At 41.3% G+C, this 12,997-nt stretch overlaps 3 protein-coding genes across 3 annotated transcripts; 1 reads left to right on the top strand and 2 right to left on the bottom strand.

Moving 5' to 3' along the window:
• Positions 1–159: 159 nt before the first annotated feature.
• On the top strand, positions 160–3,923 carry tardbpb (TAR DNA binding protein b). Its single transcript, XM_084316988.1, has 5 exons — positions 160–931; positions 1,142–1,305; positions 1,410–1,550; positions 1,977–2,147; positions 2,238–3,923. The coding sequence occupies exons 1-5, from the start codon at positions 691–693 to the stop codon at positions 2,748–2,750; spliced, it is 1,230 nt and encodes a 409-aa protein (XP_084173114.1). The 5' UTR covers positions 160–690; the 3' UTR covers positions 2,751–3,923.
• A 673-nt stretch (positions 3,924–4,596) lies between these two features.
• cenps (centromere protein S) lies at positions 4,597–7,477 on the bottom strand. The gene is made up of 5 exons (XM_084316997.1): positions 7,280–7,477; positions 7,056–7,179; positions 6,134–6,167; positions 5,169–5,235; positions 4,597–4,932 (listed from the first exon to the last, which is right to left on the bottom strand). The coding sequence occupies exons 1-5, from the start codon at positions 7,307–7,309 to the stop codon at positions 4,810–4,812; spliced, it is 378 nt and encodes a 125-aa protein (XP_084173123.1). The 5' UTR covers positions 7,310–7,477; the 3' UTR covers positions 4,597–4,809.
• rbp7b (retinol binding protein 7b, cellular) lies at positions 7,473–10,482 on the bottom strand. Its single transcript, XM_084316996.1, has 4 exons — positions 10,366–10,482; positions 9,730–9,908; positions 9,392–9,493; positions 7,473–7,903 (listed from the first exon to the last, which is right to left on the bottom strand). Exons 1-4 carry the CDS (start codon positions 10,436–10,438, stop codon positions 7,850–7,852), a joined length of 408 nt encoding a protein of 135 aa, XP_084173122.1. The 5' UTR covers positions 10,439–10,482; the 3' UTR covers positions 7,473–7,849.
• Positions 10,483–12,997: the final 2,515 nt, after the last annotated feature.

The raw sequence follows: 12,997 nt of genomic DNA, 5'->3' as shown, positions 1-12,997 counted from the left end.
TTTCCTCCATATAAACTGGCCACACTGAGTCGATGCTTAAATGAACGAGTTATGATACAACAGACGAACCTTAAAGTGAGATCGTCCCATTGGTAGAGTTGGTACGGTCCCAAACTGTGACGCACATCCGCCATTTCTCAGATAATGCCATTTTGATCGCAGCACTGGGTGATCTCATTTTTACACGAGCAAAACAGTCGTCGGTAATCCTAATTTCTATCGTCTAGTGGAGAACAAATCAACCGCGTTTGAATTATTTGCGTCTATAACAACATTTTACTCGTTTCTGAACAACAGTTAGTTGGTCCTACAAAAGGACCAAATACGCAGTTTGCGAGGTCGTCCTCTGGTGTTGATGACACACACTTCGTCAAACCGCCGAACAAAGGAACAGCGAGCGAGGCCGACGCGTCGAGACTAGTAACTTAGTGTAACGTTGACCAACGCAACATTTCACACCGCAAGTAAACCGCGTCTGTCCGGAGAGGCACTATAGTTTGATTTTGTTGGTACCCCCTCCCCAAGTGAGAACTTTCTTTTTTAACACTATTTACACCACACCAGTCCGGGTGTTTTGGGGCCTTGCTGTTGAACGCTAGTAGCATTAGCTTAGCACGCGTGGTCGGCTAACTAGCTAAACATCTGTGCCGGTTTGTTTTTGTTCCCGTCCCTCCCAAGTAACGTTAAAACATGACTGAAATGTACATTCGCGTAGCGGAGGAGGAGAATGAAGAGCCGATGGAGATCCCGTCCGAGGACGATGGAACAGTTCTGCTTTCCACCGTGGCGGCTCAGTTTCCAGGGGCGTGCGGCCTGCGGTTCCGGAGCCCCGTGTCTCAGTGTATGAGAGGAGTGCGTCTGGTGGAGGGGGTCCTTCACGCTCCGGAGGCCAGCTGGGGCAACTTGGTGTATATTGTGAACTACCCTAAAGGTAAATGGCAGACTATTGTATTTGGGAATATGCGTATTATCTAACAACGCTAATACTTATTTTGAAGATGCGACCCCCATTGCATGCTTAATTGATAATGCCGAACACGTTGATTTATTAAAATGTGATACGCATCTGGTCGGATGATTCTAGTCTCGACGTGTAAATTAATGCCATTTTGTCTTGTTTTTCGCGTTGATATACCCTCAGATAACAAAAGGAAGATGGACGAGATTGACGCCTCCTCAGCTGTGAAGATGAAGAGGGGAGACATGAAAACATCAGACTTGATTGTGTTGGGGTTGCCCTGGAAAACAACAGAGCAGGACCTGAAGGACTACTTCGCTACCTTCGGAGAAGTCATCATGGTCCAGGTAACTAACATGGACACCAAAACACGGGTTTCTTTATTTGACTTTAGACATGACGTGTAACTTTTTTAAGTGCCAGAGTGATCAGCTAATTACCCCCAATTCAGGTCAAACGAGATGCTAAGACTGGCAACTCCAAAGGGTTTGGTTTTGTGAGGTTCACAGACTACGAGACCCAAGATAAAGTAGTTGCCCAGCGCCACATGATTGATGGAAGATGGTGTGACTGCAAACTTCCAAACTCAAAGGTACCATACAGTCCATGAGCTTTATTTTCTTAATGCTTTGAGGCCTATGTGACCTGTTTAGGTTTATACTGTATCTATAACATCCATGTAACTGCCTCTGTGTTTAAGTTTAAGTATGATGTCATAGTAGGACCGGCTAGAACATTCTGGAACGTTCATGATGTCATAGCGGAACATTCTAGAACCGCTCACATCCCTCTATATAAGTGGACGTGTCGGCACAAACAGTCCTTTCGGGTAGAAGAAGAAGAATCTGCTACAGTCCATAATTTCGTATTGCATGCAGCCAATAAGTTCTCACGGTTCGGATTTAAATCTGTTCAGTTCGGATTGAAATAAATCCAATCGGTAATATCAAGAACGTGTCGCTGTCATCATTGCAGTAGAGGAAGTTACAATCCAAACCACCTCCCTTTGTTATTCTAGCAGGGACCAGATGAGCCTCTGAGGTGCAGGAAGGTGTTTGTCGGCCGCTGCACAGAAGACATGACCACTGATGATCTCCGCCAGTTCTTCGTGCAGTATGGTGAAGTCACAGATGTCTTCATCCCTAAGCCATTCCGTGCTTTTTCATTTGTCACCTTTGCGGACGATCAGGTACAGTCTGGAATTTGTCGGGAGTAGTTTGTAAATATACTATGGATGCTCATACCTGGCTCTTACATGCTTTGTGCCCTTTTCTTACAGGTTGCCCAGTCTCTCTGTGGAGAGGACCTGATTGTCAAGGGCGTCAGCGTGCACATTTCAAACGCAGAGCCTAAACACGGCAATAGGCAGATGGATCGTGCATCACGGTTTGGGAATGGTGGTTTCGGGGCTCAAGGCGGGTTTGGTAGCAGCCGTAGTGGGATGGGAAGCAGTGCTAATGGCAATCTGGCTAACTTCGGGTCCTTTAGCCTGAACCCTGCCATGATGGCCGCAGCTCAGGCTGCTCTGCAGAGTAGTTGGGGCATGATGGGTAGTATGTTGGCCAGCCAGCAAGGGCAGACAGGCAGTACCGCAGGCAGTACCGCCACTGGAACAAGTGGTGGTAGTAGTAGGGACCAGAGTCAGTCTTTCAGTGCAGCTAACAGCAACTATGGCACCAACTCAGCCAGTCTAGGCTGGGGCACTGGGTCAAACTCTACAACCAGCGGTAGTGGGTTTAGTTCAGGATTTGGGTCCAGTATGGAGTCAAAGTCGTCTGGGTGGGGTATGTAAGTTAAATGATTTGTATGGTAAGTATTGTGAGAAAGAAGAGTCTTTTCCAAATTTATTTCTGGTGTTTGATGCGTATCTGAGAAACTGAACGCTTTGTGAAACATGTTTTGTACATTTGGAAAAATGCTAAAGATTTAATTTAGAAAGTGTTGAAGTGAATTATTTGTTTACCAGGATGTCCAATTTAAGTGCTATTTTGATGTCTCATTTGTTAAGTTTGTATTATGATTGATTTCAACTGGATTCTCTAATGCATGTATTGTGTGAAATGGTCTTTCTGATATTGCATGAGTGCTGTTTGTGGCTCACCGTCATCCAACTGTTACTTTGAATGCAATCTTGCATTGGAAAGAATCTGGTTGAAATGTGTGTTTTTTTTTTTTAAGTGCAACTTTTATTTGCAGTCAAGTTCTATGGAAAAGCCTTCACTTACATCTCTTCTGCAGTTCACCTCTCTTCCATTTTCCTGGGAGGAAGCTCATTCTTTGGGCGGTGTCAGTATCACTCTCCCTCTTCCCATCTGTAAATGCTATGCCATCAAAGAACGGCTTCACTCCGCATGTTCGAAGAGACGGTGGGTGTTTCATTTTTATCCAAATTTTTTATGGAAAGAACTGCGCAACTGACATTTTGAGAACTGATGAGTGCGCTTGATGATGGCTTGTGACGAAGAGTGGAGCGATGAGAGTGAGCGAACGGAGAGAAGCGTGAAAAGGACTGGTTGTGCGATGAAAGGGCCCAATTTGACTGCTTTTGAGTGTGTGAGTGGAAGCTGCGGATGCTACAAGCGCCTTCCCCCCCCTAACATGGACATTCTTTAATTAGTACTTCAAGATCTCGTTTTTTTATCTTTGCAATTTTTCCTATCCTTTATATTGATCAAATGCAGACTCAGTATCAAATGTAGTGGAATGTTGTGAATTTTGTCTTGCTTATATAATCTGATCTGGATGCTGTATGGTGTGTGTGGTTTCTTTCCTTGTTATCAAACTGATCTGTAAGTGTGAACTTGATGTGGATGACACCTGCTGAGGACACTGGGGACGTGAGTGTTGGTGTGCGAACGTGGAGTGGTGTGGTTGTCAATGATTCCCAGTAGACCTTGATGTTTTAAGGTGTTTTAAAGACCTGTCAAATGAAGGGAGTTGTCTAAATAAAGCTCATTTGAATAGATATTAGTTGATATTATTTTGGGTCAGTTGGTTTGTCCACATAAATCTAATTCAATTCACATATCTAGGGACCTTGGACTCTGCTGGTCGAGGTCTCCGTCTTAACCCTGACTGAAGTCACTGTTCTGAAGGACGAAGACGGAAGTTCCAACACTTTCATTGTGTGGCCCTCTCAGACATGACATGGGGTAGTACCTCTTTTTGCTGCTTTTGGTAGTTATCAGAAGGTTGCCCCCTTTGACCCCTCAACATCCCCTCTGTGGTTTGGAAGGGAATGTTAGGGGTTAAAGTCTTGGGTATCGCAGGTTAGACTCAGCAATGTGGCAAACTCCTTAAACACTGTTTGCTCGTATCAAGCTACTGGAGGGAGATGCTTTGAATTTGGAGTGTGTCACAATGCTGAGCCTTTAAAATAGTCATGATTTAGACATGTACTTTGTTTGGATGGTGAAATCAGTGTAAAATGACTATTTGAATTTCTTCAATTTATTAACAAATAATTGAATAATCTGGAGAAAAGGTTGCAGATGGAACCCCCTCCTCCCACATTCACATAACCTACAGTCACGTTGGCATACATACATGTTCTACAACATTATGCCATACATGCATGTTCTACAACATTATGCCAGAGTTCCGTAGTATTTTCTGCAATATTTTATCCTCATCACATGTGGATTTCTTTGATTTATTAACAAATAATTGAATAATCTGGAGTAAAGGTTGCATATGGAACCCCCTCCCACATTCACATAACCTACAGTCACGTTGGCATACATACATGTTCTACAACATTATGCCAGAGTTCTGTAGTATTTTCTGCAATATTTTATCATCACGTGGATTAAGCTTGAACTGATGAGACAATATTGCAGTTGCTGTTGTCCTCATTCCCCAACCTCCTCTTCAGTGTCTCTGCTCTTCCTCTTCCCACCACCTTTCTTCCTTATGTCCCTCTGCTCCTGGTTGCTATTGGCAAGCTCTTCACTCTTTCTCTGTATGAAGTTGTACTGGAAAATAATAAAAGAAAATCAAACATCCAATCTGCTTTACAATACTGTGTTAATATATTTTGCATTTATGAATGAAATGATAAAACTGTTGTGATTTGAGTGCATCTACCGCCCATGCTTGTATAAAATGTTTAATTCTGACCTGGTGGCAAAAAAATATTGATAAGGATTGCTGAGAAATCCCACATATGCTAGACATGTATGTGCCATGTAATGGAAGGAAAGCTGCTCACCAATGCAGTGCTTCGATGAGCTACAAGCTTCACATCCTCTGTAGATACTGTGGTTCTTTTGGCATGTCTCCAATGCAAACACATTAAAGGGACATTTCATCCACCGTAAACATTGCTATTCCTCCCAGGTGTCAGGTGCCCGATTCATTTTGAGGACCAAGTGTAAATATACTCCTAAAGCTAAACAAACTGCTGCATCAAAGGTAATGCTTTTGTTTTAGCATTTCAGTCTACAGGTGCTTTGAAGTATCCAAACTCAGTTAGTGCTATGTATTTTTGTCCTGTGGAGTGGTTACCTTACCTACGTAGCTATATTACCAATACCAATAAATGACTACCCATGCCATGTTTGTGATGCCTTGCTGGAAGATTCCAAACATCCGGTGACAAGTTGGTCCAGAGTTGTTTATTACCCGAGTTTGGACAGGGGTGGGGGGGGTCAAAAATAGTTCTAGAGTGTCAGTGACTCAGTCAAATAGCTGTTATGACTCACTGTGCTAAACATAACATGGCGCCCATAATATACAACCTGGTCAAACTGGTAATAAATGGCTCTTGAGTCAAACTTTAAATATAGAAATAGTTAATTTACTGATAATTTGAAAATGGCACCAGTAGCTCAAATAAACGAATACTTTGGGAACAACAATATATTACACAAGAATTGCTGTATATTTTATTTATACTTCACAAGTATATTTAGACATGACCCTCGAAATGAGTGAATGAGGAACCAGACACCTGTGGATTGTGGAGGAATGGTGTTGACAACAGACGGGGACAGCAGTCACTTGCTTACTTGTAGATTCAGATAGAGGTGATACTGATGTCTGACAATACATCACTGTATTCACTACAATACACATTAACTAACGTTAGCCATTACGGAGCTCAAATCTCAAAATCGTGTAGCTATGTTTTAATGGACAAAGAAATGGAAAATAGTATTAGCAAGACTTATTTACCTCGAAAAGGCCTCCAAGTCTTTTGCAAATACATCTGGGAAATAAACAAGTATTAGGGGCGGGCTGTAACGTTACTTGCATAAAGTAATACACACCAGATTTCTATGATATTTTTTTACGTTTTAACTGGAGCTAATCATGTGTCCGTCAACCGTCTTGAGACTACAAACGTACTAGGGAGGGAGTATTGATCGATTGATTGAAAATTGTATTAACAGATTGCAGAATGGGTACAATACACTACAGTACGGCTCAATACACAATTGATACAATCTGTTAATAAAGTTTAAGTTTTCAATCAATCAAATGATGATTTGGTAATGTTAGATGGATCAAATCTACGTCAAATGTATACTCTTTTTTAGACTATCACAAACGGTACTGTATTTGCAAATCTGGTATGTCAAATGTATAGATGTAGCAGTACTGTATCTGTATGTCGTGTGAATGAATGAACACTTTATTTAACAGATTGCAGAATGGGTACAATACAGTACGGCTCAATACACACAATTGTTATGGGGATGCTGACCAGATAAAGACGTTTGTCTTGTTTACATCAGGGTCCCCCATTTGTATGTGTATGTCATGTTATGATGAATTGAAAATGGGGGACCCTGATGTAAACAAGACGAAATTCTTTCTCTGGTCTGCATTCCCTTAACAATTGTGTATTGTACTGTAGCCATTCTGCAATCTGTTAATAAAGTTTTCAATCAATCAATAGACCACCGCAACACTTCCGGTATTTTGAGCTCAAAGGAGAGAGCGGGGGAAGGGAGCGCGTGGTTGTACCTACTATCTATGGTACCTACGGACAGTCCCATTTATCCCCCTCACGAGCTCCGTGTAACGCGGAAGTGCAATGGCCTATAAATAGGATTTGGTGAGTGACGCCATGAGTTCGACTATCGCTACTCACCACATTGTCTGAAGGTTGTTTCAGCGATTGCGGCTATGACTTGTCGGCTGAATGCCCTGTTATGATCTTCTCCAATGCTATGGCACAGGCGGCCTACCGTGTAATGCACTGCTGCCTTGAGTCTCTGAAATGTGGAATCTAAAATCAAATCCAAGAAAACAGCAACGTAGAAAGCAGTGTTTTGGCTGACACGAGTATGAGTACGAGTTAGCGAGATTTCATACCTGCTGGGTCGCCTCTTTGTCGTCTGACATTTTTCCCTACGAAATTTTGACCGACGCCGCTCAAGAAAACACAAGATTACAACCGCAAAACGTAACGTTAAACGGACAATTGAGCGCTAGCAACAGACTGTGATAGTAAGTTATACAGGGGAACGGAGGACAGGACAGAAAACAGCTTGAAAAGTTGCGCGGCACAAATCTTTTTTTTCTTTATTATCTTTTTAAAACATCAACCCAGTATTACAGCACCATCTACTGGGTTGGAGTATTACAGCATTTCACTCAATGTGAAAAATCTTCTATTAGAAATATACCTTACATGTAAATATAGCCCATACAGACCGATTGCGCTACTATGTTAAGTCTAGCTAGGTGAATGAATGAAAACTTTATTTAACAGATTGCCGAATGGGTACAATACAGTACGGCTCAATACATACAATTGTTAAGGGGATGCAGACCTGAGAAAGACGTTTGTCTTGTTTCCATCAGGGTCCCCCATTTTCAATTCATATAGGTCTTGTCTGATCATGTCAAGTAAAAACATTATAGCCCTCAAAGTGAAATCAATCAAGCAGTCTTTTTATACGTTTGCCTGCAGACTTTATTCTCACAAGTGAGTTCCTGAAAATAGAGGGAAAAAACAAGTAGAGTTAAAATTCGACACAAAAAAGTATCTGAAATTGCACCTATCTATACTTTAACTTATAGTGACAGGAGGATGATACTTTATGTAGACAACATAACACTCAGAAGTCAACTACATGTCCCATACTGTGTTTGAGGATTCTGATGGAGAATACACTACAATTAAAATCCCTTCAAATATATAGAGGGACATTTTCTTAGCAGGGAAGACATAACTATTTTATGAATGACCAGTTAAAAGTCACAGACTTCAGGATTTGCAACCAAATATAAAATATTATGACTTTATTTAAATGTTTGTTTATTTATCCAATTACTCTTGGTCCCCTAAATTGGGGGGACTATGAATACAAATGCCTACATGGTTCACCCAATATGAATGTAAACATCCTCAAATTAAAGCTGAACGTATGCACTTTACCTCATAGTCATTGGTGCATTTCAAATCTGGAGTACAGAGCCAAAATAAGTAAGGGATAATGTATGGCTACGAGGTCATTGTCGCAAAATAATTGACCGACACGGAGTTTAAAATACCGAGGCGCCGCGCCGAGGTGTTTTAAACGTAGTGAAGGTCAATTATTTTGCGACAATGACCGAGTAGGCTATACATTATCCCGCTTATTACATGGCTAACTTACTAATATACCTAATTCATTTGACAAATCGCAGTTGTTCTGTGGCTCTGTCAGCCCAAATAAAGTGATTATTATTATCGCGGGCAGCCTCTGTTCTGGGCTGGCTCCGCTGTCAGTGCAGCCGCGGCAGGTGTTCTCTGATTTGCTGCACTGATGTGGGACATTATCCCGCTTATTACATGGCTAACTTACTAACAATATACCTAATTCATTTTACATCGACTCGCAACACTGGTTCAATCTGGCTGCGTTCTGGCTCCGCTCGTCGCTCCGCCCCCTGTCATCGCCGGCAGAACACCGGCAGTGTCTAATTGCACTGAAACAGTGTGTGTCAGTGGGCTTGATTGCGAACAGCTGCGCTGCGAAAAATAATGACCGCAGTCGGGGGGCTGTTGACCAATCACAAGCAAGCATTTCGGCGAATGTGAAAACGCCATGTAATAAATGTTGTTATTCTCACTGGACGCAGACTTAGGAACTGCACAGTATACCAGCATAGAAATATGAATAAATAATGGAAAAGGTGGCTTTGATAGTACCGGTACTTATTATTAATTATTTTCTGGTTTGCTAGTCTACTGATATCAATAGTTTAATATAAAGCTAATTTGAGTGTTAACCCCCCCCCCCCCAGTCAATCTTTCATCCATTGTAGCTATATGGAGCAGTTCCAGACTGTGATTACTTACTTACGTCTACTGGCTAGCGGTTTACTACTTTCAGAGAGAGGTGTTTATGTTCACATAATACTGATTAGACTGTCCCAGGTCATAAGAATAAAATACAATAAATAAAATATCTATACCCTTTAAGGATAAAGTCCTACCAGATAAAGTATGTCTCCTTGTATCCAGTGGCTCCAGCCTCTGTTCTTCTTTTCTCCTCTCTGGATACACACCAGCTTATCATTGTCCCAGCTGACCAGCGTCTGACATGAAATAATCAATACAAATAAACTTTGATCTGACACGGTCAACCCATACTGTACTGCTACAGTTTTAAGCTGCAGGTATCCATGTGTCTGGATTGATTAAAAACTGAAATTAGTTTGTTACCGTAAATATGTGTACATTTCCCACATTTACTGTAACATACATCTTCTTGACAGCATGTGATACAAGGGTATACATAGAGACTTAGGGAGATGATTGTGCAAATCTTCACCTGGCACGTTCTGTTGTCCATCCCTTTGGTCACCTCCTCATACTCCTCTCCAATTCGAAATGAACACAAGTAGTTTTTGAAAGTGGTGTTCGTTTTAATGATGAAATAATCTCCATCTTGCTCAATCACCTTCTGTGGCTTCAGCATGTTGGCCATCTTCCGAGTTGCAAAATCGATGCCTGTAATGGTGAGAAGGATGTGTTAATAATAACCATTTTTCACTCCCCTTAGAAAACTCTTGAATTGACCTTGTTCCATATGTTCATGTACACGTTACAGCGTGCGTGACAACAAATGCCTGAACATTTCTACTGTACATTTGAACTCCCTTCATCTCACTGTTAGAGCAACACCCATTGGCCGGGTGGTCCATTCCGAGCCAATGTCCTCCTTCGAAAAATGATTAGTCCATACTCAATTCTGAATTAATGTAAGCATTTTTTTTTTTTTAAATAACACAACTTTCAAAAAATTTATTTTTCAAAGGGCTGCTCGCATGGCCTATAGTATAACAAGACTTCACCATTTCACACAAAAGCTAATAAGTAAGGATTTCCTCAACATCATTAAAGTGCTTTTATAGACTTGAATATCTTCATGCTATACTGTATATGTAACAAGAACTAAGACACTTACCAAGAACAATCATGTATGGTTCGAAGTTCTCACTACTGATCATGTCCCACGTCCCACTGTAGTCGACAGGCATCTTGGCTATTTGTGGCTCTCTTGAAAGCTCATTTGATATGAATGCTAAAACACAGCACAGCACAAATTTAAAGTGTCTCCAGTGGAATGTGCCGTAATGTGGTAATATAGGGCAAGGGGTAACGTATTGCCTGCTGCTGCTATTTTGGACACATACAATGGAGGAACACTTGGGGGCGGAACATGACTTTTTACCCATTAATAGAAGGGAAATTATGCTTTTGTCTAGAGACAATAGTCTCTCAGTAGGACATGATTCATAAAACATATGTATTATTAGCAACCTTTGATAATATTACCTACAGAAGCCAGCCTATTTCACAGACATTCAGATAATAGTCTATAAACCAAAATGAAATGAATGTGTAATAATTAAGAGCTTTCAGCAAACACTCCCAGAGCTGCGAGTAATGCATTCTAAATGACTTGGGGTAGAGAAACATGATCCTTCCACTTGGTACAGTTCGGAGCAGTTGGTCGGTTCCTCATTTGAACAGGGCCAGTTGTCTGCACTGGAGTTACTGTACTCGTGACTGAATGGATGAGACCCATGTTTCATTACATCCTAGTATACGTGGCATACCATAGTAGCAGATGGATACCAAGGAATCAAAGGTTAAAATTGTAAGTGTGGTGATTGTTTTCATAATTATAAGAAGCAAGTGATTTGATCTAAAATTTTCAGAACTGTTTTTAATATTACACTTGTTTTATTATCATTCTGCTGACTTTTTATTTTATTTTCTGTCCTATTTGCAGCCAAATTATCAACGCAATATTCATAGTGCTGGTTATATTCCCTCAGTTATATGTCTTGGCAAGGTAACTACAGACAGGTAATTGCATCGTGTCACCAAAATCTTCATCTGTACCATATTTATGCTGCTAATCTTGGCGTTATTATTGCTGTGTGTTTTAATCCAAGGCCCAAATCCTCCCGGTACTGCAGACAGCCCCTTCTGAACAACCTCTCGGCCTCCACGGCCTTATCCTTCATAGCATCAGGTATGGCTATATCCCGTCGTCTACGATCTCCAAACACAATACTGCATTTCAGATTAACCTTCGGGGACAGGGCTTTTAGTGTCGCTGACCCCCACCCTTTGGAACTCCCTCCCCATGGACATCCGAGAAGCTAATTCTCTTGTCCACTTTAAAAACCTGCTGAAGACCCACCTCTTCACCCAGGCCTATGGTCTCTGATGCTCCTGACTGAGCATCCTATTTCATTCGTATTGTTCTATTTTGTTTTGTTCGGTTCTGTTTTTGTATTTTGTTTCTTAGTTTAGGTCACCGTTATCCTCTCCCATCCCCCTTTTTATTGTAAAGTGCCTTGGGTACGTAAAAGGCACTATATAAATTCAATCCATTATTATTATGAAATGCTCGACACACATCAAAAGAGAATAGGTTGGACCTGGACATAAATATACAAAACTGACCCCTCTCCTCTATTCCCCAACTCTTCCACAACTCTAGGTTTTGCGGTAATATTCACATTGATGGACCCGGTTCCCCAGAGCCTCAGGGCTGCCTACCACGTGTTTGGACTGGCGTCGTTTGGCCAAGGATTCCTCACCACTGTCCTTACTGTGACATCAGCAACATGCGTGAGATGAGGCCGCCTTTTACACACAGATATGCCATTCTATCAGGCTGATAATTCAATCAGTGGAACGACAATAGTGCTTCTGTTATCAGTACTGTATGCTACATATAGTGTAGAAAAACGACAGCCACTATGAAATGCTAATGTCCTCGCAGGCGAAAACGACTCCAGAGCTGTACTACATGTCCCTTGTTCTGACACTGGCTTGCATCTCCAGTACAGGTAAACCAACGTTCTTGTGTGTCCAGTACTATCTTGAAAAGCAGTTAATTTGTTACTGATAAGTAACACACAGTGGGCCTCCTTTATAAAACAGGTTCTTACACATATTTTGTGCTTTCAACAAAATCCAAGCCAAAGTTGTGATTTGATGTCAAAAGCAGGTTTGCCTGAATTCTATTCGATCTTCTGTGATAGTGAAAGCAAAAACTAATTTCTACCATTGCCCAAAGTCAGGGTTGGCTCTGAGTCTGACCAATTGGCTGCCCTAGGCAGGATTTTATCTGTTGCCCCCTTGCATCACAGTTTATTCTGTTCCATACAGTAAAGGGAGAGAAGAAGACGAAGAAGTTGTTTGTTTGGAGAATTTCCCACTCGCCGTCCAAATGAATGAGCCATTGTAAAACACTCATTTTCCATGGGATTGTTATAAATGTTGGAATTGTACTATAGACAATACTTCAGTATTTCGAAATAACTAGTAGTATTAGTAAAAAAAATATATATATATATATTGTAATTTTTTTTGTCGTTTTTGTTGCCCCCTCTGGGTGGTGGCGCCCTTAGCATTTGCCTATACTGCCTATGCCTAGAATTTACATTTACATTTAGCTGACGCTTTTATCCAAATCGACTTACAAGTTCTGTACGACAAGACAGCAAGAAGGGTACAACTCTATCAGCTGAGTAACAATGTTCATCAAAGTGTTGAGTGCTACAGTGTAGGTTAGT

Source organism: Notolepis coatsorum, assembly GCF_963971535.1.
Source record: "Notolepis coatsorum genome assembly, chromosome: 6".
Taxonomy (NCBI): Eukaryota; Metazoa; Chordata; class Actinopteri; order Aulopiformes; family Paralepididae; genus Notolepis; species Notolepis coatsorum.
This window is presented reverse-complemented; position numbering and strand designations above follow the sequence as displayed.

Coding starts and splice junctions, on each gene's coding strand:
- tardbpb (XM_084316988.1), top strand. CDS start 691: ATGACTGAAATGTACATTCGCGTAGCGGAGGAGGAGAATGAAGAGCCG. Junction 932..1,141: donor TATTGTGAACTACCCTAAAG/GTAAATGGCAGA, acceptor ATATACCCTCAG/ATAACAAAAGGAAGATGGAC. Junction 1,306..1,409: donor GAGAAGTCATCATGGTCCAG/GTAACTAACATG, acceptor CCCCCAATTCAG/GTCAAACGAGATGCTAAGAC.
- rbp7b (XM_084316996.1), bottom strand. CDS start 10,438: ATGCCTGTCGACTACAGTGGGACGTGGGACATGATCAGTAGTGAGAAC. Junction 9,909..10,365: donor ACCATACATGATTGTTCTTG/GTAAGTGTCTTA, acceptor TCACCATTACAG/GCATCGATTTTGCAACTCGG. Junction 7,904..9,391: donor AAGGAGACATACTTTATCTG/GTAGGACTTTAT, acceptor CTCTATTTTCAG/GAACTCACTTGTGAGAATAA.
- cenps (XM_084316997.1), bottom strand. CDS start 7,309: ATGTCAGACGACAAAGAGGCGACCCAGCAG. Junction 7,180..7,279: donor ACAAAGAGGCGACCCAGCAG/GTATGAAATCTC, acceptor TCCACATTTCAG/AGACTCAAGGCAGCAGTGCA. Junction 6,168..7,055: donor AACAACCTTCAGACAATGTG/GTGAGTAGCGAT, acceptor TTTATTTCCCAG/ATGTATTTGCAAAAGACTTG.